General features: G+C 45.1%; 1 protein-coding gene across 3 annotated transcripts in view; it reads right to left on the reverse strand.

Moving 5' to 3' along the window:
• ACOX2 (acyl-CoA oxidase 2) overlaps positions 1 to 23,969 on the reverse strand; it is an 89,191-nt gene that overhangs the window by 26,445 nt on the left and 38,777 nt on the right. The window contains exons 1-2 of one of the 3 annotated variants that reach the window (XM_040359093.1): positions 6,745 to 6,947; positions 4,094 to 4,256 (exon numbers count right to left, since the gene is read on the reverse strand). In XM_040359093.1, coding sequence (XP_040215027.1) covers positions 4,094 to 4,256; positions 6,745 to 6,889 — 308 coding nt within the window. In that variant the 5' untranslated portion in view covers positions 6,890 to 6,947. Of the gene's footprint in view, positions 1 to 4,093; positions 4,257 to 6,744; positions 6,948 to 16,391; positions 16,691 to 20,533; positions 20,667 to 23,969 lie in introns of those variants that run through there. The other 2 variants (XM_040359091.1, XM_040359092.1) reach the window with 2 other exon arrangements.

Below are 23,969 nucleotides of genomic sequence, written 5' to 3' on the forward strand. Positions count from 1 at the left end.
GAACAGTTGGAATTAAATGGACTGCACCTTCAAAACCAGCATTTTATGAAGAATTAGGAATAATTCTCACATTCCAATACAGTAATTACCGTATATACTCGAGTATAAGCCGAGGCACCTAATTTTACCACAAAAAACTGGGAAAATGTATTGACTTGAGTATAAGGGTGTTTATCTGCATGCCTCACTGTGTCCATGTGCATGCCTCACTGTGTCCATGCCTCACTGTGCCCATGCCTCACTGTGTCCATGCCTCACTGTGCCCATGCCTCACTGTGCCCATGCCTCACTGTGCCCATGACTAGACTGACATTTTAAATGGGAGTCTATGGAAAGGGTGCCCAGCTTTGAAAAATCGGTGCTCCCAGTCGTAGGTCCCCCAGACAACAAACGTTGCACAATTGTAGAGGAGAAATGGGGCAACATGTGTCCAGTACCAGGTCCCCAAATTCACCGGAAAAATTACCGTTTAACATGGGAGTCTATGGAAGGGGTGCCCAGCTTTGAAAAAACGCTGCTTCCCGGCTGTAGGCCCCCCAGACAACAAACTTTGCACACATATAGAGGAAGAGTGGGGCTATATGTGTGCCAAGTTTGGGAGATCAGGCACAAAAAGGTGACTCAAGTATAAGCCGAGGGGGGCATTTTCAGCACAAAATAAATGTGCTGAAAAACTCGGCTTATCACCCTAAGGAGTCAATAAAAACATAATGATTTTGCATATTGCTGCAAAAATTTCAGTTTTCAGCATCCTATGACCAATTTTGGAGCCGATATTTAAAGTGATTGTAGAGTTTTTTTTTTTTTTTTTTTAAATAACAATCATGTTATACTTACCTCCACTGTGCAGTTCGTTTTGCACAGAGTGGCCCCGATCCTTCTGTTCTGGGTTCCCATGGCGGTTGTCTCGGCTCCTCCACCGCTAAAGCTAACCCCCTCTGAGAAGCTCTTTCCCGAGGGGGTTAGCATGTGGGCGCACTCCCGTCTCATACACTTGATGTCCATAGATGCCAAGAGTATGACTCTGTCCTGCCCCCCCCGGTGGCCACGTCATTGAATGTGATTGACAGCAGCGCGAGCCAATGGCTATCAATCTATCCAATCAACGGCCAGACTCAGTGGAGAAAAGGACGCCAGGGGACGCGCACAGCAGGTGAACGGGCTCAGGTAAATAAAAAGGGGGGGGGCTGGGGGGCCCATCATGACAGCAAGGTGTTTTTTCACCTTAATGCATAGGATGCTTAAGACCCCATTCACATCTAGGCGTTTTTACGCCTGTAGCGCTACGCCGCTGCCGCCAGAGGGCTGGAAATACATGTCCCTCTATGGAGATGGTTCACATCTCCACGCCGAACGCCGGACGCCTGTCGCCTGCGGCGTGAAAAAAGGTCCCGAACCTTTTTTTCAGGCGTCTTCGAGCGTTCGGCTAGGAGATGGCAATCATCTCCATAGAGGGGGTCATCTTGGGGCACATCTAGGCGGACAATACCCGCGTTTTGTCGCCGCAAATCGCGGTACAAAACGCCGCTATTTTTACCGCGATTTGCGGCGACAAAACGCCACGATTTCGTCCGTCTAGATGTGAATGCAGCCTTAAGGTGAAAAAACACGAAACTTTACAACCCCTTTAAGTAATCTTGGGGTGCCTGGTCTTCTCCCCTCCCCCCTATTATTATTCTTATTAAACTTATCTTACTTAGATATGCATTCTGAACCTGCTTTTGAAGACATCCACAAAACGCGTCAAGCTTTTAATTGCAATCGTGTATATGAATTTTATGTACCATGTGCAATAATAATTTTTCTATATTCTTGTTTATTATATGCATATCAGCTCTTCACATTTGCAATGTTATCATGTCCTACTATGTGTACTTTTATGAATAAACCTATGTATTATTGTGCATTAATTATTTGTGTGTCACACATTTCATTTAAAGTCCCAACCCCCCTTTTCTTTATCAACAATGGCCCAGATTCAGGTAGAATCGCGCAATATTTGCGTGGGCAAAGAGCAAACATTTTTCTCTGCGCCCACGCAAATATTGCGCTTTGCCCGCGATTCACGGAGCAGTTGCTCCGTAAATTGCGCGGGCGATATGCAAAATAGCCCTGCGTAAGGGCGCCTAATGTAAATGATCCCGCCGGGGGCGGGAATCATTTAAATTAGGCGCGCTCCCGCGCCGAGCGAACAGCGCATGCTCCGTCGGGAAACTTTGTTGCTGGGCCTATGGTTGCGCGGGCGCAAGTGCTTCTTGAATCTGGGCCAATGGCTTTCTTCTTGCCACTCTTCCACAAAAGCCAGATTTGTGGAGTTATTTCGTGAGATGTGCAAAGCTTGGGATATTTTTTTATAACCTAACCCTGCTGTAAACTTCTCCACAACTTTATCCCTGACCTGTCTGGTGTGTTCCTTGGCTTTTGTGATGCGGTTTGTTTTTATACTGAGATAAAATTACACAATTGGACTCTATTTACTAATTAGGAGACTTATGAAGGCAATTCGTTCCACTAGATTTTAGGGGGCTGAATACAAATTTACACTTCACTTTATTTATTTGTAAACAAGAGTTTCTCCACACGAGCCCGGCGGGACGGGGCGCGTTAAATTAAAAAAAATGTTCTCGTTTATTTTACCTTTTATTTTTATGTTTTACACCGTTCTTTAAAACCACTTGCCTACTGGGCACATACACCCCCTTCCTGCCCAGACGAAATTTTAGCTTCCGGCACTGCGTCGCTTTAACTGACAATTGCGCGGTCGTGCGACGTGACTCCCAAACAAAATTGACGTCTTTTTCCCCACAAATAGAACTTTCTTTTGGTGGTATTTAATCGCCTGTGCGGTTTTTATTTTTTGGGCTATAAACAAAAAAAGGAGCATACATTTTGAAAAAAAAACACAATATTTTTAGCTTTTTGCTATAATAAATATCCCATTTAAAAAAAAAAAAAAATACGTATTCTTCTACATATTTTTGGTAAAAAAAAAAAAAATCGCAATAACAGTATAGTGACTGGTTTGCGCAAAAGTTATATTGCCTACAAAATAGGGGACATAATTATGATTTTTTTTTTATTTATTTTTTTTACTAGGAATGGCGGCGATCTGCAATTTTTTTTTCGGGACTGCGACATTATAGCGGACATATTTGACACATTTTTGGGACCATTCACATTTATACAGTGAACAGTGCTATAAATATGCATTGATTACTGTATAAATGTGACTGGCAGGGAAGGGGTTAACCAGTAGGGGGCGGGGAAGGGGTTAAATGTGTAGCCTTGGAGTGTTCTAACTGTGGGGGGAGGGGGGTGACTGGGGGAGGTGACCGATCTGTGTCCCTATGTACAAGGGACACAGCATCGGTCTCCTCTCCCCGACAGGACGTGGAGCTCTGTGTTTACACACAGAGCTCCACGTCGCTGCTCAGTTACTGGGCAATCGCAGGTGCCCGGCGGCCCATCGCGGCCGCCGGGCATGCGCATTGTGTTCCCAGTGACGCGATGGGTGCACGCGCCCCCTAGCGGCTTTAAATGACAGGACGTCATATGACGTCCTGTCAGAACAATAGGGTATTCCGCCCACCGTCATTTGACGGCGTGCGGTACCTTAGTGGTTAAAAAATAAATTGTGTCCCTTTTATTCCTATTACAAGGAATGTAAACATCCCTTGTAATAGAAAAAAGCATGACAGATCCTCTTAAGTATGAGACTAAAATGCAATAAAAAAATAAATACATTTTGTCATTTGAAAAAAATAAATGGTCCTTTAGGAGTTATGGGTGGAAGTGAAGTTTTGATGTCGCTTCCGCCCTGTTATGGTATGGAGACAGGTGGAGGCAATCTTCCCTTCACTCATCTCCATACCCAGCCACAGGAAGGACGCGATCGGCTCCGCCGCTGCCGATGGCTCCGGTAAGCAGAGGAGGGCACGGGAGAGCGGGGGGTCCCCTCTTCCGCCGCCGATGCCGGTGATCTCATGGCTCATCTGCCACAGAGACCACCGGCTAAAGACTGGGATACCGGGGTTATGGTAGCAAACAGCCAACTTATATCGGCATGCGGCAGGCCGTAAGTGGTTAAAATTACCTGAGTGCATATTCCTTCTCTCGTCCATTGTCTTCCCATCCCAACTCCTTCATCTTCTTCTTTAGATGGAAAATATTCCGGACAGATCCTTCATATCTCTCTGGTGGGGTCTGGAAGTACAGGTTCTCAAGGCTGAACACTGGGTCCTTCTGAATGGTAACCACTGGAGGAGAGACAGGAGGATAAAATATTGTTTTACACAGCTTTACTAATACAGTGGAACCTTGGATTACGAGCATAATCTGTTCCAGGAGAATGCCTGTAATCCAAAGTACTTGCATATCAAAGCGAGTTTCCCTATTGAAGTCAATGGTAACGAAAATAATTTGTTCCACATTGACTTCAATGGCATACAATACCGCATGCGGCCAGAGGTGCCAGAGAGCCTCGGAAACGGGCGAAATGACCCAAAGACACACTTCGGCTGACCTCGGCAAACCTCGCAAAGACTTTGTTCCCGAGATTTGTCAAGGTCAGCCGAGCTGTCCTCGAGCCTTTTCATGCATTTCCGATCGGCTTCGATCAGCAACGTTCAGCTCTGCTCTGGCGCCCCCCACCTCAGGCCAAATGTGGTAATGCAGGCCCTTTTAGCTTGAATTCTGCTCGTTTTGCAAGACAACTCTCACAAACCGAGTCAGAACTCTTTTAACCTCCCTGGCGGTAATCCCGAGTCTCGGGGTGGAAATCCAGTACCATTAGCGGTATCCCTGAGCCAGACTCAGGATCGCAGTATTCATGCAGAGTTTACTTACCTTGTCCCCTGGATCCTGTGTTGTCTCCCCATTGTGAGATCAAGCTGACTCCTCGCTCGATTCACACAGTGCCCGTGTGCCGCCGAGCTCTGTCCCCTGTGACGCTATGACGCACGGGGGCGGAGATCGGTGCCAAATTCTAAAAAATAAAAACACAGTATACATACAGTATACTGTAATCTTACAGATTACAGTACTGTATAAAATAAATACACACCCCCTTTGTCCCTAGTGGTCTGTCCAGTGACCTGCATGCACTTTTATATAATAAAGACGGTTCTTTCTGCCTGGAAACTGGAGATTGTCCATAGCAACCAAAAAGTGTCCCTTTGGGTCAAAAGTGGTTTTAGAGCAGCTAGAAAACAGCGATAATAAATTAGAATCACTTGCAGAGTTGAGCGATAGCAATTTGTGGGGAAATTCATTATTAAACACTAAAAGTAATAATTTTTATTATTATTTGTTATAATTATTTACAGTTATATTATAATTTATGATTTTGTGTTTCAAACTTTATCATTCCGGGATGTCTACTAGACTCTTGTCTAGACAGATTTAAGTGAGTTATTCCTAAGAATTGCAGGCCTACAATATAAAACGCCAAGTTTCCATGCAAAATAATTGTACCGCTTTTAGCACCTAAAATCTGAGGCCTCGTACACACGACCGAAGAACTCGACGGGCGAAAAACACATCGTTTTGCTCGTTGAGTTCCTTGTGAGGCTGTCGAGGAACTCAACGAGCCAATTTTCTCCATTCCCGTTGAGGAAAAAGAGAACATGCTCTCTTTTTGGCTCGACGAGTTCCTCAACAGTTTCCTCGTCGAAAAATGTACACACGTCCGGTTTCCTCGGCAAAAAAAAAAAAAAACAGCAAGTTTCTTGCTGATTTTTGCCAAGAAAATTGGTCGTGTGTACGAGGCCTCAAAGTATCAAACCGCCAGGGAGGTTAAAAAAGTTGCTAGTCTTTCAAAAAGTTTGTTAACTGAGTTACTCGTAAACCGAGGTTCCACTGCACATCAGCTTACAATCGAACATCTCTACCTTACAATGCCCACAGATACAGAAAATGATCCCATTCTTCTCTTACAATAACTAGATATATACAGTAAATGATTTTAACAGGAAAGGGAGTGTGGAATGGAATACAGATTAAACATACACTAATGGAGTGACTCGGGGTATCATCCTGATTTATACGGTGAAAGAAAAGTAAGAGAGGCTTTGGAACTTTAAATATACCCCTAGTGTCACCTATGCATGATTCAACAGAACATACAAGTTAATAAAACACAATTTTATTAAATACAGTTTAAATCCACATAGAAATCATAATAAGAATGATTACATTTATAAGAATATATAGAGGTGTACACCCTAATGCAATAGGCTGCGCAAACATATGCCCACACAGAGCTACTTGCACCTTTTTCATTGTCCAATCACAGGCTGGGGCAGATCATAGACCAGTCTATTTTATTGCAGCGTGGTCTACACAGAGGTCTTAGATAATGCAGGACCTAGCTGTGCTTGTTGTTAGGATCACATTCAATGAATCATCATCGTCGCTCCCATATATGTATTTAGCTGGTTACCTGCGGTCTGCGGTCCCACTTGAGCAGAGTCATTTATCTGCAAGTTAATATGCCACTGATGTAAACTTAATACACATTTGAGAGATCTGAGTTATTTGGACATGTGCAATCCTTTCACACTTCATGCACCACACATCACAATACTCAGTGAAGCATATTTGCAGTTACATAAGGCAGGCAGCTGTAAAGGAACTACAAGTACCAGCATGCCCAATGCTAGCATATGCAGTTTCTCTAAGCTGGAAATAAACTGCACCCTGCTAAAATAATCCCCATGTATAGACCCGGTATATGTCACCACTTACCCACTGATCTCCTGCGTTGGGTCTCCTCTGCCCCTCCATCCAGGAGGTTAGTGAGGGTCTCCACATTGAAGGAGGGGGACAACCTCTCACTGGCCAGGTCAGGATTGACATCTTTCCCAGCAGCGCTGACTTTCCACCAGGCCATTATCACCAATCAGACTTCGCTCCTGTGTGTGCAGCCTGCAAGGAGGATACACATGTGAGTCTGGGAGGACCGGATTCACCCTGACTGTGTCTGCATGGAGGTTGGATCAGTTACTGTTAACTCCCTTCAGACCAGTTTGTGTATTGTGTAAGAAGCTGATTCAGCTGGGAGTAAAAGATTTCTCTCTACCCCCCATCATGCGTTTTGACAAGTCACATCATTTTACTGACAATCGCATTGTTCAAGTCGGTGCAACATTGACTTTGCGCTGATTTGACAAAGTAGTACATGCACTACCTTTTGTCTTAGGCCGCGTACACACGATCGTTCCAAACCGATGAGAATGGTCTGACGGGCCATTTCCATTGGTTCACCGCTGATGTGGCCTGATGGTCTGATGTGCGTACACACCATCATTACAAAAACCGATCGGGTCAGAACGCGGTGGCGTGAAACACACGACGTGCTGCAGAAAACGAAGTTCAATGCTTCCAAGCATGCGTCGACTTTATTCTGAGCATGCGCGGGTTTTGAACCGATGCTTTCTGTACTAACCATCGGTTTGGATGGTTAGCGGTCCATCGGGCAGCGGTCCATCGGTTCGATTTTAAAGCATGTTTTATTTAAATTTTGAACCAAAGGACAACGGACCCATGGGCCGTACACACGGTCGGATTTGACCGATGAAACTGGACTTAAGGCCGTTTTCATCGGTTTGGACCGACCGTGTGTACAAGGCCTAAGAGATTTGTCTTAAGTTGCACCCAAAGTCACATTGAAATTGTGCAATTTCAAATGAAGTCACAGGATTTCAAAGCCGCAGTCAATGTGAACGGGGGCTGAATGGAAAAAACAAAGCATCTCAGTACTGCCAATCAATGCAACACAAACGATTAAACATGTGCGATTCCATTCGTAACGAATGAATTTTCGTACACATTTTTTAGTATTCGTACATTCGGATCAATTCAAACATTCGAATAGCTGAAAGTACTAAAATACGAAAATGACAGAATATATAAATATATATATATATATATATATATATATATATATATATATATATATATATATATATATATATATATATATATATATATATATATATATATATATATTTATAATATTAAAAGTTACAAGAAGAAAGGTGGAGAGGCTAGAAAAAAAGGCCCAGCCTTCTCCATGCAGACCCTTGTAGTACAAAGAAAAAAAAAACTGATAAAAATAGAAAAATATAGCAAAAGAAGAGTCTGAGTTCAAGAAACATACATCCCTGTGCCCTCAGCTTAAACGAATAATGAACAAAGCCATTGAAAATGGGTCATGGATGGATATTCCAGCATGACAATGAACCAAAACACACGACCAAGGCAACAAAGGAGTCTCCAGACCTTAATCCCATAGAAAATATGTGGAGGGAGCTGAAGGTTTGAGTTATCAAACATCAGCCTCGAAACCTTAAAGACTTGGATCCAGATTCTCAAAGACTTACGACGGCGTATCTCCAGATACGCCGTCGTAAGTCCGAATGGCTGCCGTCGTATCTATGCGCCTGATTCATAGAATCAGTTACGCATAGATTTGGCCAAGATACGAGCGGCGTAAGTCTCCTACGCCGTCGTATCTTGAGGTGCATATTTACGCTGGCCGCTAGGTGGCGCTTCCGTTGATTTCCGCGTCAAATATGTAAATGAGCTAGATACGCCGATTCACGAACGTACGTACGCCCGTCGCAATTAGTTACGCCGTTTACGTAAGACATACACTGGCGTAAAGATAAAGCAGGTCTCTAGGTGGCGCAGCCCATGCAAGGTATGGACGTCGGAACAAGCGTATCTTTTTACGTTGTTTATGTAAGTCGTACGTGAATGGGCCTGTGCGTAGGTTACGTTCACGTCACAGGCATTGAGCCGGCGTATCTTTGGGCGTAAACACGACGTGATACTGAGCATGCGCCATTCATTCAGCCATGCATCTACATGAGGTCACGCTTAATTTAAATACAACACGCCAACGACCTGCCTACTTTGAATTACACGCGCTTACGCCGGCCGATTTACGCTACGCCGCCGTAACTTAGGACGCAAGTGCTTTGTGAATACAGCACTTGCCTCTCCAAGTAGCGGCGGCGTAGCGTAAATAAGATACGCTACGCCCGCACAACGTAAAGCCGCCCTACGTGAATCTAGACTTTGGAGAGGATCTGCAAAGACAAGTGGGACAAAATCCCTCCTGAGATGTGTGCAGACCTGGTGGTAAACTACAAGAAACGTCTGACCTCTGTGATTGCCAACAAGGGGTTTGCCACCAAGTCATGTTTTGCAAAAGGGGATCAAATACTTAAATCACTCATTAAAATGCAAATTAATTAATACATTTTTTGAAATGTGTTTTTCTGGATTTTTGTTGTTATTCTGTCTCTTAACCACTTAAGGACCCTTTCACATCGATACACGTCGGCAGAGGGGCACGGCTGGGCACAGGCACGTACCTGTACATTGCCTTTAAGAGCCCAGCCGTGGGGCCGCAAGTGTGCCACCAGGGGCGCACTCGCGACCCGGTCCAAGGCTCCATGACCACGCCCGCGGACCCGAACACCGCCGGTGTCCCGCGATCGGTCACAGGAGCTGTTCTTCTGTGTGGCAGTGACACTGATCGTCTGTTCCCTGATATAGGGAACGACGATCAGTGATGTCACACCTACAGCCACGCCCCCCTACAGTAAGAATCACTCCCTTAGGGCACACTTAAGCCCTTAGCGCCCCCTAGTGGTTAACCCCTTCATTGCCATTGTCATTTTCACAGTAATTAGTGCATTTTTATAGCACTTTTCGCTGTGAAAATGACAATGGTCCTAAAAATTTGTCAAAAGTGTCCGATGTGTCCACCATAATGTCGCAGTCATGAAAAAAAAAAAATCGCTGATCGCCGCCATTACTAGTAAAAAAAAATTATTAATAAAAATGCCGTAAAACTATCCCCCATTTTGTAAACGCTATAAATTTTGCACAAACCAATCGATAAACACTTATTGCGAATTTTTTACCAAAAATAGGTAGTAAAATACGTATCGGCCTAAACTGAGGAAAAAAAATGTTTTATATATTTTTTGGGGATATTACTTATAGCAAGAAGTAAAAAATATTGAATTTTTTTCAAAATTGTCGCTATATTTTTGTTTATAGCGCAAAAAATAAAAACCGCAGAGGTGATCAAATACCACCAAAAGAAAGCTCTATTTGTGGGAGAAAAAAAGACGCCAATTTTGTTTGGGAGCCACGTCGCACGATCGCGCAATTGTCAGTTAACGACGCAGTTGCCGAATCGCAAAAAGGGGCAAGATCATTAACCTGAATAATGGTCCGGGGCTGACTGTGGTTAACTGTTAAAATAAACCTACCATTAAAATTATAGACTGATCATTTATGTCAGTGGGCAAACGTACAAAATCAGCAGGGGATCACATTTTTTTCCCCTCACTGTATGTACAATGAGGCTGGGTACAGTATGTGCAGTAAAATGCCCAATGCTTATCAAAACACTGAGTGTGCCAACAACACCCTGATTATCAATCAAAACATGCTGAAACTGTCACATTGTAGCACACCCTCTCACCGCCAGTCCTTGCCAGCTTTGTATATCGAAAACAGATATATTAGAAAAACTAAAAAACAAAATCAAAGCACATTGGATCATTAATAATTAACTTCATTTTTGTTGAGGAAAAAAAGAAGAAGCAATCTTCTGTGTCAGGATTGTGTCTTGCCAAACCCCCCCCCCCCCAATGGAATTACCTGACAGAGCCATATTTTTTTACAGACACTGCAAAAAGTACCTAAAATGCCAATTTTCCATGCTAAACAGTGCAAATATCAACATTTAAACTATAAACATGCTAGTGCTATTAGCATTGTGTTTAAGTTAAAGTAATTTATATTTATTTTTCCATTTACATGAAGGTCAATATAACCCACCCAACCAGCAGAGAGTTCCCCCATACATCAGATTCTGCAGGATTCCCCCTTACAGTGCATGGGAACTCTGAAGTAAAGGATAATGCTGCAGATCATGATCTAAGTGGGAACTCTGATGTAAGGGGGGGGGGGGCTCTGGTGACCAGAGACCACCTTATATCAGAGTCCACTGCATTTTCCTTTTCATTAGAGTTCCCACTTACATCAGGGTCTGTAGCATTGCCCTTTACATCCGAGTTCCCCTTTACATCAGGGTCCACGGAGTTCCCACTTGCACTGTAAGGGGGAATCTTGCAGACTCTGATGTAAAGGGGAACACCAGGAACTCTGATGTGGGGGAGGGAGGGACTCTGGTGACCAGAAACTACCTTCTGCAGAGTGAATACACTAAGGTAAGGGGGTAGGTTACTGATATAAGGGGGAACCTTTACATCAGCGCCCCCTTACATTATTGTATTCACCCCCCTTACATCAGTGACCCCCTTCCCCCTTAGACTGGCCTGGCGGCACTGTCACTGACCTCCTCTCAGGGCTCAGTCAGACATCCTCTCCGGGCTCCAGATTGGCGGCTCTGGTTTTATCTTATAGTCTCCTCTCCACAGTACACACACATCTGTCTCCTCCCATGATCCCCATCCTGGTGGCGCTCTTACTCTTGACTCCTCTCCAGGCTCCCCCTCAGAGACTGCAGACATGATACAAGACAAGAGATGGTCAAAGATTGCGGACATCATACAAGAGGTGGTTAGAGGTTGTGGACATGATACAGGAGGTGGTTAGAGGATGCGAACAGGATATAGGAGGTGGTTAAAGGATGTGGACATGATACAGGAGGTGGTTAGAAGCTGCGGACATGAAACAGGAGGTGGTTAGAAGCTATGGACAGGATACGGGAGGTGGTTAGAGGCTGCAGACATGATACAGGAGGTGGTTAGAGGCTGCGGACATGATACAGGAGGTGGTTAGAGGCTGCGGACATGATACAGGAGGTGGTTAGAGGCTATGGACAGCATACAGGAGGTGGTTAGAAGATGTGAACAGGATACAGGAGGTGGTTAGAGGATGCAGACAGGATACAGGAGGTGGTTAAAGGGATGCAGACAGGATACAGGAGGTGGTTAGAGGATGCGGACAAGATACAGGAGGTGGTTAGAGGATGCGGACATGATACAGGAGGTGGTTAGAGGATGCAGACAGGATACAGGAGGTGGTTAGAGGCTGCGGACATGATACAGGAGGTGGTTAGAGGCTGCGGACAGGATACAGGAGGTGGTTAGAAGATGTGAACAGGATACAGGAGGTGGTTAGAGGCTATGGACAGGATACAGGAGGTGGTTAGAAGATGTGAACAGGATACAGGAGGTGGTTAGAGGATGCAGACAGGATACAGGAGGTGGTTAAAGGGATGCAGACAGGATACAGGAGGTGGTTAGAGGATGCGGACAGGATACAGTAGATAGCCAGAGATTGTGAACATCTGTGTCTCTATAAAATCTCACCACTGCCGTTCTTGTCTTGTAACTTCTGTGCCTTAGTCTTCAGTCCTCAAGTCTGGACACCACATAGATAGCAGCCAAGCCATGGATGAATGAATGGATGTTGCACGGGTCCGGTGGTGGGAGTCTGCAGCAACCATGGATGGGTGGTGAAGGCCGGGGGTACAGTACCATGGTGGTGGTGGTGGTGGTAATGGGAGTCCCCACAGGCTCCTTCAGCCATGGCCTCCAAAAATGGCCGAGCATGTACGAGCCCAGCAGACTTTGGAATGGCGCATGCACAGTTTCACTGTCGGCCCACAGCCATATTTTTTTTTAAGGACGCTGCTGCCCATAACAGACATTTACGGGCAGCCCGAGAATGGGTTGAAATTTATGGGCTGCCAAAACACATGACCAAGGCAACAAAGGAGTGTCTCAAAAATAAGCACATTAAGATGCTGGAGTGGCCTAGTCAGTCTCCAGACCTTAATCCCATAGAAAATATGTGGAGGGAGCTGAAGGTTTGAGCTGAAGGTTTGAGTTATCAAACATCAGCCTCGAAACCTTAAAGACTTGGAGAGGATCTGCAAAGACAAGTGGGACAAAATCCCTCCTGAGATACGTCTGACCTCTGTGATTGCCAACAAGGGTTTTGCCACCAAGTCATGTTTTGCGAAAGGGGATCAAATACTTATATCACTCATTAAAATGCAAATTCATTTATAACTTTTTTGAAATGTATTTTTCTAGATTTGTGTTGTTGTTATTCTGTCTCTTAACCACTTAAGGACCCCTTCACATCGATAAACGTCGGCAGAAGGGCACGGCTGGGCACAGGCACGTACCTGTACATTGCCTTTGAGAGCCCAGCCGGGGGGCCGCAAGTGCGCCGCCAGGGGCGCGCTCGTGACCCAGTCCGAAGCTCAGTGACCACGCCCGCGGACCCGATCACCGCCGGTGTCCCGCGATCGGTCACAGGAGCTGAAGAACGGGGAGAGGTGAGTGTAAACACACCTTTCCTGTTCTTCTGTGTGGCAGTGACACTGATCGTCTGTTCCCTGATATAGGGAACGACGATCAGTGATGTCACACCTACAGCCACGCCCCCCTACAGTAAGAATCACTCCCTTGGGGCACACTTAACCCCTTAGCGCCCCCTAGTGGTTAACTCCTTCATTGCCATTGTCATTTTGACAGTAATTAGTGCATTTTTATAGCACTTTTCGCTGTGAAAATTACAATGGTCCCAAAAATTTGGCAAAAGTGTCCCATGTGTCCGCCATAATGTAGCAGTCATGAAAAAAAAAATCACTGATCGCCGCCATTACTAGTAAAAAAAAAATATTAATAAAAATGCCATTAAACTATCCCCCATTTTGTAAACGCAATAAATTTTGCACAAACCAATCGATAAACGTTTATTGTGATTTTTTTACCCAAAAATAGGTAGTAAAATACGCATCGGCCTAAACTGAGGAAAAAAAATGTTTTATATCTTTTTTTGGGGATATTTATTATAGCAAAAAGTAAAAAATATTGCATTTTCTTTCAAAATTGTCGCTCTATTTTTGTTTATAGCGCAAAAGATAAAAACCGCAGAGGTGATCAAATACCACCAAAAGAAAGCTCTATTTGAGGGGAAAAAAGGATGCCAACGTTGTTTGGGAGCCACGTCGCACGACCGCGCAGTTGTCTGTTAAAGCAACGCAGATGCCGAATCGCAAAAAGGGGCAAGGTCCTTAACCTGCATAATGGTTCGGGGCTTAAGTGGTTAACTGTTAAAATAAACCTACCATTAAAATTACTGTATAGACCGATCATTTATTTGTCAGTGGGCAAACGTACAAAATCAGCAGGGGATCACATTTTTCTTTCCCTCACTGTATGTACAATGAGGTTGGGTACAGTATGCCCGATGCTTTTCAAAACACTGAGTGTGCCAACAACACCCTGTTTATCAATCAAAACATGCTGAAACTGTCACATTGTAGCACACCCTCTCACCGCCAGTCCTTGCCAGCTTTGTATATCGTGTCAGGATTGTGTCTTGCCAATCCCCCCCCAGAAGTGAAATTTACTGACAGGAAGCCAAAATTTACAAACAGCACCAATTCTTTTACTAGCAAAAAATCATGGAATTACCCGACAGAGACATATTTTTTTACAGACACTGCAAAAAGTACCTAAAGAGGCAATTTTCCATGCTAAACAGTGCAAATATCAACATTTAAACTATAAACATGCTAGTGCTATTAGCAATGGGCTAGATTCAGGTAGGGGCGCGCATAGTTACGGCGGCGCAGCGTATTGTATTTACGCTACGCCGACGCAACTTACAGGAGCAAGTGCAGTATTCACAAAGCACTTGCTCCGTAAGTTGCGGCGGCGTAGCGTAAATGGGGCCGGCGTAAGCGCGCGTAATTCAAATGTGGAAGGGGGGGTGTGTTTTATGTATGTCTGCATCCTCTAATCACCTCCTGTATCCTGTCTGCATCCTCTAATCACCTCCTGTATCCTGTCTGCATCCTCTAACCACCTCCTGTATCCTGTCCGCATCCTCTAACCACCTCCTGTATCCTGTCCACATCCTCTAACCACCTCCTGTATCCTGTCTGCATCCTCTAATCACCTCCTGTATCCTGTCCGCATCCTCTAACCACCTCCTGTATCCTGTCCACATCCTCTAACCACCTCCTGTATCCTGTCCGCATCCTCTAACCACCTCCTGTATCCTGTCCGCATCCTCTAACCACCTCCTGTATCCTGTCCGCATCCTCTAACCACCTCCTGTATCATGTCCGCATCCTCTAACCACCTCCTGTATCCTGTCCGCATCCTCTAACCACCTCCTGTATCCTGTCCGCAGCCTCTAACCACCTCCTGTATCCTGTCCGCAGCCTATAACCACCTCCTGTATTCTGTCCGCATCCTCTAACCACCTCCTGTATCCTGTCCGCAGCCTCTAACCACCTCCTGTATTCTGTCCGCATCCTCTAACCACCTCCTGTATCCTGTCCGCATCCTCTAACCACCTCCTGTATCCTGTCCACATCTTCTAACCACCTCCTGTATCCTGTCCGTAGCCTCTAACCAATTGATGTGCTTGTATGGTAAAGTATCATGTTCTCGTTGTATTGCGTCCTGTATTTGAAATACCCAATGTTCGGCCAGGCGACCTGAAGACGACTTATAAGGCGATTTGCAAAATGACTTCTGTATATAAGTCAATGCGAATCGCCCCGAGTCGCCCCCGAAGTCGTACAGGAACCTTTTTCTAAGTCGGAGCGACTTGCGTCGCTCCTATTAGAACGGTTCCATTGACTACAATGGGACGCGACTTGTCAGGCGGCTGTGTCGCCCGACGAGTCGCCCCAGTGTGAACCGGGTCTCACTGTACAGAGATTTCCCCGTGTTTGTAAACACAGAACTCTCTGATTGGACACAGCTGGTCAGCAGGTCTCCGCCAAAATCATTGGCTGAAAACTTCTGCCAAACTTGTGCGATGTTCAAACACAGCGCGGATCAGCAGGTGGTTATGCACACCCCAATCCCAGAAGAGCCTGCACCTGCCGCCCCTTCCTCCCCCTCGCAATATATCTAGTGTGAGTAATCAGCAGGAGGGTAAAAAAGGGAACACCCATTGCTTTGCAGAAATATTTTACTTTCTGCTGCATTAGCAGGACAGGAAGTGACGGCAGATGCCCCTAACTGGATAGGATTGGTGAGGGTGAGGGTTAGGGGTTAGGGTTTCCCCATTGAAGAATAAGGCTAAGACTCAGGAATTGGAGCAGGGACCTTAGGGTTAGGGTTGGGGTAGGGTTTTCCCTTTAGGAAAAAGGCTAGCACTCAGGAATTGGAACAGGGACCTCCCCCAGAGGTCAAAGGTCAGAAGGCGGGTTCCCAGAGGTCAAAGGTCACGGGCGTGGCTGACCCACCCCCACCAAACTGTACCACCTACCCCAACTAAGTCGGGGAATGAACAAGATAGGAAAAAAAAATTGGATTTAACGTTTCCCTACTCTATCCAAAATGAAAAGACAAACGGCTTTATTGTAGCAAAATAGAAAATTATCTTTATTTTTTTATTCTAATTTATCAAGTCCTTACCAAGTCATGGCAGGTACTACACAAGCATTAACATTAGATTTTTTTCTTCAGAAATTTCTTTAGGTTCACTTTCAGGCACTTGTGGTTTCCAGGGAGTGGCCGACCTGTATGTAAAATAAGGCACGGTCTACTAGATGAATGGCCAGGTCTTTGGATCCGGGTCCTCCAGAAGTCGGTGTTCATAATTTGGATTGGTTGCTTTGTAAATACGGCTTCAGGTATTTCTCAAACACTGGGCTCACCTGTGAAAAATCAAGCAGTGAAAATGAAAAAACATTAAAAGTAAAAACGTATTTTTGGTTAAACGTACAAAACATGGTAGAGGACATTCACGGCTACGTGACCAATAGAGGTTTGTGCATATTGCTGCATCTAACTCAGCGTTTCTCAAGTCCAGTCCTCAAGGTGCCCCAACAGGTCAAGTTTTCAGGCTCGCCATTATTTTGCACAGGTGATTTAACCACTTCAGCCCCGGACCATTTGGCTGCCAAATGACCGGGTCACTTTTTGCAATTCGGCACTGCGTCGCTTTCACTGACAATTGCGTGGTTGTGCGACGTGGCTCCCAAACAAAAGTACGTTTTATTTCCCCACAAATAGAGCTTTATTTTGGTGGTATTTTATCACCTCTGCGGTTATTTTTTTGGCGCTATAAAAAAAAAATAGAGCGACAATTTAAAAAAAAAAAAAAAAAAGCAATATTCTGTACTCTTTGCTATAATAAATATCCATTTTTTTTTTAAAAAGCAATTTTTTTTCTCAGTTTAGGCCGATATGTATTCTTCTACATATTTTTGGTAAAAAATAAATAAAAAAGCCTTAAGCGTATATTGATTGGTTTTACGCAAAAGTAATAGGGCCAGATTCAGAGAGACTTACGACGGCGTATCAGTAGATACGCCGTCGTAAGTCCGAATGTGCGCCGTCGTATCTTTGCGCGCATTCTTAAACTGAGATACGCCTCACTGTTGCCAAGATACGACCGACGTAAGTCTCCTACGCCGTCGTATCTTGGGTGCATATTTACGCTGGCCGCTAGGGGCGTTTACGTTGATTTACGCGCCGAATATGTAAATGAGCAAGATACGCCGATTCACGAACGTACGTACGCCTGTCTCAGTAAGCTACGCCGTTTACGTAAGACATACGCCGGCGTAAAGATAAAACACCTCTCTAGGTGGCGCAGCCCATGCAAGGTATGGACGTCGGAACAGCCGTCGTATTTTACGTTGTTTGCGTAAGCTGTACGTGAATGGGGCTTGGCGTAGGTTACGTTCACGTCGAAAGCATTGAGCCTACGTTGTTTCGTAGGGAGCACGGTTAATTTAAATGTAGCCCGCCCACTACATGCCTACTTTGAATTAGGCGGGGTTACGCCGGCCCATTTGCGCTACGCCGACGCAACTTACGGAGCAAGTGCTTTGTGAATACTGGCCTTGCCTCACTATGTTACGTCGGCATAGCGCATATGGGATGCGCTACGCCGGCCAAAAGATACGCCGCTCTACGTGAATCTAGGCCATAGCGTCTACAAAATAGGGGATAGTTTTATGCCATTTTTATGATTATTTTATTTTTTTACTAGTAATGGCAGCGATCGTGACTGCAACTTTATGGCGGACACGGCAGACACTTTTGACACATTTTTGGGACCATTGTCATTTTTATAGCGATCAGTGCTATAAAAAATGCACCGATTACTGTAAAAATGACACCGGCAGTGAATGGGGTTATGTGTGTCCTAGGGAGTGATTCTAACTGCTAGGGGGAGGAGCTACCAGTGACACATCAGCGATCACGGTTCCCAATCACAGGGAACAGTAGATTCCTGACATGTCACTAGGCAGAACAGTGGAATGCCTTGTTTACAAAAGGTATCCACCTGTTTTGCCTTTACCGACCACAATCGCGGGCCGCCCGGGAACATCGATTTCCCGGGACCCGCAGGCGCACGGGGCACACGGCGGGAGCGCGCCCGGTGGGCATCAAATTTAAAGGGACATACAGGTACGCCCATTTGCCTGCCCGTGCCATTCTGCCGACGTATATCGGCGTGCGGCGGTCGGCAAGTGGTTACTCGGTTTTACTGCCTTGGTAATTACCACAGCTGTTTCATCTGAGGGAAATCCTGAAAACATGACCTGTTGGGGCGCCTTAAGGACTGGACTTGGAAAAAAAAACTGATCGAACTTATGCTGACTTCACAGGTTAAATTCTGGTTGTATGGCCACTTTAAAATCTACCAACAACTATGCAGTACAAGAGCCTGCGAAATGAATACAAAATGGAGTGGATTGTTTAGGTAGACCCCACAATACATAGGGGTAAATTTATAAAAAAAATCTAAATTGTTTCTCCTTTAAAACTACAGGTAAATTCGTTCTATGCAAATAGGGCAACATTGAATGTTCTCAGGCTGTAGTATCTGCTTTTAAATGTTTAATTTTTTTATAAGTAAAAGGGAAATAAATAGGGAAAATACCACATTATGGCACTAGATGGTGCCAAGTATCATAGGATCACCGGACACTTTATTAGTGTACCACCCTCTAGCTAGTGTGCTACGTGTACATAGTTTAGTTGTTAGGAAAATTGACTTGGCTGAGAGCCAGGCGTGGTTTGAATCTGGGTCTGGGTTTATTGACTCAGGGAGGCTGGATGACTCATCTGACAGATCTTCTGGTGCCTCCCCCTGTTTTGTTTTCTGGAAACTTGGAGGTTCTAGATATAGTAGATGGAAGTTAGGAGGGGACCCTGGCCAATATCTAGCAAAAAGGGGCTGGAGAGGGGGCAGCTCACCTTAAATAGGTACGAGTCATGCCAGCAGGGGCAGTCGGGTGAAAAATGGAGATAGAGTGCTGAGGAGGCTGTCAGAGGCCCTCGGACGGCAACCTGCCTAGTCTAGGAAGGGGGGGGGGAGATGAACTTAGGGTCTGGGGGTTCTGGAAGATTCTCCCTACAACACACAGAGGAAACCCTTCCTGAAGACATGGGAGCAAGTGAGAGGACAGCAGGAGCAGGTCAGCTTGTCCAACTTGTCCAGGAGATCTGAGAGTCAGCCGGGTGGGCTGGTGAGTGTCAGTCTGGAGGACTGCAGGAAGAAGTTAGCCTGGAGGTGTATATAGGAGAAGTTGTCCCTGAAGTTTGTTTGAAGTCAAGTGAGCAACCCATCATTTCCAATACCTATCTCTAAAATTCGTTTTTCTTAAAGTCACAGACTATTCTCTGACTCTGAAGTGACTGTGGAAATTCGGTGTGCCTGACTGTGCATCTACAGATCACAGTGGTGGTTGCCCCCTATTTACAAATTTAGCCTGAAGACATAAAGACCAAATTCACACGAGAACCGACAGCTGTTGGACCGTTATAAATTTGCCTTACTGGAGTATTGCAGCCACAGCTATTTTTTTTTCTAGGGTCTGCTGGGGAATGTTTTTTTCTTTAGATTTCTTTTTCCACTTAAAGTGGATGTAAAGCCGATTTTTTTTTTATTTTTATGTCATAATGTAGAGTATACGATTTCCTATCATCTGTGCCAAGTCTTGCTACACAGAGTTAATCCAGCTCTGAGCAATCCTCTTTTATTGTTTAGTGAAATAAAACGGACACAGAGAAAAACCTTAGTCCTTTCTGCCCCCTTGCTGTGAGTGACAGGTTATTTACATATCTCATGCACTAGCCTGGACACAGGCATTATTTTTTAATTCCCAACCCCCACTCCTTTTCTGAAGTCATGTGGTTACTTTTCTGGATTTTGACTGGATGTTAGTGATCATAGCAAAATCTAGTGTAAGGCATACGTAGGAAAAAATGCATGTTGACAAGGGGAGTGTAGAGGTGGGTGGGGAGTCTACTTGGACATCACGACTCCACCCACCAAGCTCCAGACAACAGATCCACCCACAGAATCTGCAGTTTTTCCGTTCTTATAAAAGACACAGGGGAGACATTTGACAGGTAAGGACACATGCAGGAGGCGTCTATATCCTTATAGATCAGCACTATGGCAGTAGTTTAGAAAGGGTGAGAGTGGGTTTACATCCACTTTAACTGCCGGATTTACTACTGACCTCCTTTATACCTACCTTTTTGTTGTCAGGATTTCTCTGAGCCCAGTCAAGCAGATTGTGATACACATTTCCATCATAGGTCCCAAGAGCCGATATTAGTTGTTGATCTGTGAAGTCGAAAGCGTCAACCAACAAAACGGCGTCTTTCCTGGAAAACAAACCCCACCATTGTAAAAATCACACAAATGTACACATTGGGAAGCAGGGTGGGGGGGGGGGGGTCACAGTCTGGCAACAAGAACTACTGACAACACTATGGCCTTGTAAACCGATATTAACCACTTGAGATCCGCGCTATAGACAAAAGATGTCCACAGCGCGGCTCTCAAGTGCTGAGTGGACGTCTTTGGACGTCTTTTTCTGTGCATTACCCGCGCGCCACTGGGGGGCGTGCAGCGGGTAAACACTGTGCCGGCGCATCGCTTCCCAGCGATGCGTGTACCTGGTGGCCGCAATGTCCGCCGGGTACACGCGATCGGCGGTGACAGCAGGGACGTGGAGCTCTGTATGTAAACACAGAGCTTCACTTCCTGTCAGGGAGAGAGGAGACCGATATGTGTCCCTTGTACATAGGGACACAGCATCGGTCACCTCCCCCAGTCAGTCCCCTCCCCCCACACAGTTAGAACACACCCAGGGAATACATTTAACCCCTTCCTCACCCCCTAGTGTTAACCCCTTCCCTGCCAGTCACATTTATACAGTAATTAGTGCATTTTTATAGCACTGTTCGCTGTATAAATGTGAATGGTCCCAAATTTGTGTCAAAAGTGTCCCATATGTCGCAATATCGCAGGCATGACAAAAAAAAAAAAAAAAAAAAAAAAAAATAAATCGCAGATCGCCGCCATTACTAGTAAAAAAAAAAAAAAAAAAAATCATAAATCTATACCCTATTTTGTAGGTGCTATAACTTTTGTGCAAACCGATCAAATACGCTTATTGCGATTTTTTTTAACGAAAATATGTAGAAGAATACGTAACGGCCTAAACCGAGGAAAAAAATAAATTGGGATAATATTATAACAAAAAGTAAAAAATATTGTGTTTTTTTCCAAATTTTCTGTCTTTTTTTGTTTATAGCGCAAAAAATAAAAATCGCAGAGATGATCAAATACCACCAAAAGAAAGCTCTATTTGTGGGAAAAAAATGATAAAAATATAATTTGGGTACAGTGTTGTATGGCCGCGCAATTGTCATTCAAAATGCGTCAGCGCTGAAAGCTGAAAATTTGTCTGTGCACGAAGGGGGTTTAAGTGCCCAGTAATGAAGTGGTTAATACTGGTGTAATCCACAACCACAGTTTCCTCAATAGTGGACAGGTAGCGCATACTTTACGTTTTGTTCTCCAACTTAATCTCCTATACTAGGAGTTCCTAGTCTTTGGCCAGTCATACCCTCGTGGCAACCATTGTACAGGTATTGTATAGGTACCAACTGTTCTAAACCATTACACCATCCTCCTACATGTGTAATAACACAACAGGTAATATAACTACAGCCATGTAAAAACAGCATTGCTTTGTTCTAAAGTGCATTCATCTGACAACTGTTAAGCCTGCCTCCACGAGAAATGTTTGTTTCACCACCCAGGTTACATCACCTTTCCTACTGTCATCATGCATTTGACCCGGGCTTTTTTTCAGGGGGAACTCAGTTCCACCACCTCTGGCTCAGATCCTTTGGAGCCTGCTCACCACAATCACTTGTAAACACAGAAGTCTGATTTCTGTGTTTACAAGTGACAGCTCTGCACTCTGTGTGTAACCCCCCTGAACTCTGCACTCTGTATGTAATACAATCCTGGTATTTAATGCCCCTTTAAGACACTTCTACTGTTTGTGAAATTTGAACGGGGTCGTGGTTGAGTTCCTGCACCTATTTTCTGAGAAAAAAAGCTCTGCATCTGACCTCCTGTCTCTTAAACTCTCGAGCTATATAGGTTACCTTGAAAGATAAGCATGGGGCTATAAAAGCATAAAGTAAATGTCGATTCAGCGACCAAGTCATTGATGGTACAGGAGTCAGAAAGGTTTATGACAATATTGAGTGGATGGATCGGTTGCACTTGTAGGCAGGTGCAGTCTACTTTTCTCCAAGACAGGTGGCGCTTTTCCACCGGAGCATGGTTGCTGGAGATTAAGTCAAGAGGAACAAATTCCACTATGTTTCCTGGGTTACTGGGGGAGCCATCCTATTGGATGCTACCACCCCATGTGACTCTAGTGACCATCTTGGGTCAGGCAGAGCCTATTTAAGGCCATGGCTCCCAGTTTTGGCACGCTTTGGCAGTGTAGGGAAAGGTTCTCCGCGTGTTAGGGACAGTGGCAGCAGTAGGGAAAGCATAGGGGTTCTTCTACTCTTCTAGACATCTTCCCGATTGGGCACAAGATGGCCAGGTTGCATTCTGCCAAACCGTGAGTGCATTCGGTTGGGCGATTCTCCCTTTGTGCTTTGTTGTGAACTGTTACTGCATTACTTCAATACAAGTTCTCATTGCATCTGACTGTGAATTATTGGCTCACCACCTACATGCTCAACAAGATAGCTTTAACTTTGCTCTGGTGGTTCAGAGTTTTGTCACATTCACCGAGCAGGGTGGCAAGAGGTTAAGGTCGTATCCATCTGTAAGGCCCCATACACACGACCGAACATGTCTGCTGAAACTGGTCTGCGGACCAGTTTCAGCAGACATGTTCGGTCGTCTGTACAGCCGAGCGGACAGGTTTCCAGCGGACATTTGTCCACCCGACCGTTTTCGAGCGTACAATTGTTTCTAACATGCTAAGAAACATGTCCGCTGGAATCCTGTCCGTCGGACATGTTCGTTCGTCTGTACAGACTTACCGTACATGTCCGAGCGGCCGCCATCCCTCGCATGCGTCGAATCACTTTGACGCATGCGTGGAAGCATTGAACTTCCAGGGCCGCGCACGTCGCCGCGTCATCGTCGCGGCCTCGTCACCGTGTATCGTGTACGCGCGGATTTTTGTATGATGGTGTGTACAGCCATCATACAGAAATCTCCGGGCGGACATGTCCGCTGAAAACGGTCCGGCGGACCGTTTTCATCGGACATGTTTGCCCGTGTGTACGAGGCCTAACCTGCGCCAGTGTTTTCCAAATATGGCTTCAATTTCTCTATACTGGCAGTGAAAATCTGAAATAAAACTCCACTGTTTAGTGTCTAAATCACCTGTTCACTTTCTCCACCAAACATTGTTCTCTAGGTACTGCTGTCCCTCCATCCCTCTTTCTTTCCTTCCCTCTCTCTTACTTTGTCTCCCCCCCCCCCCGTATCTTCCTCTTCCTTCTACCTCCATCCCTCTTTCATCTTAGACTCCAACCGCACCCCTCTAAGCCACGCCCAATGTTTAGCTTAAACCATGCCCATTTTCACCACAGTGCACCAATTTTTTTCTCCCTGCTGCACCACACCTACAAATAAAT

This window comes from Rana temporaria, chromosome 7 (genome assembly GCF_905171775.1).
Source record: "Rana temporaria chromosome 7, aRanTem1.1, whole genome shotgun sequence".
NCBI classification, from domain to species: Eukaryota; Metazoa; Chordata; class Amphibia; order Anura; family Ranidae; genus Rana; species Rana temporaria.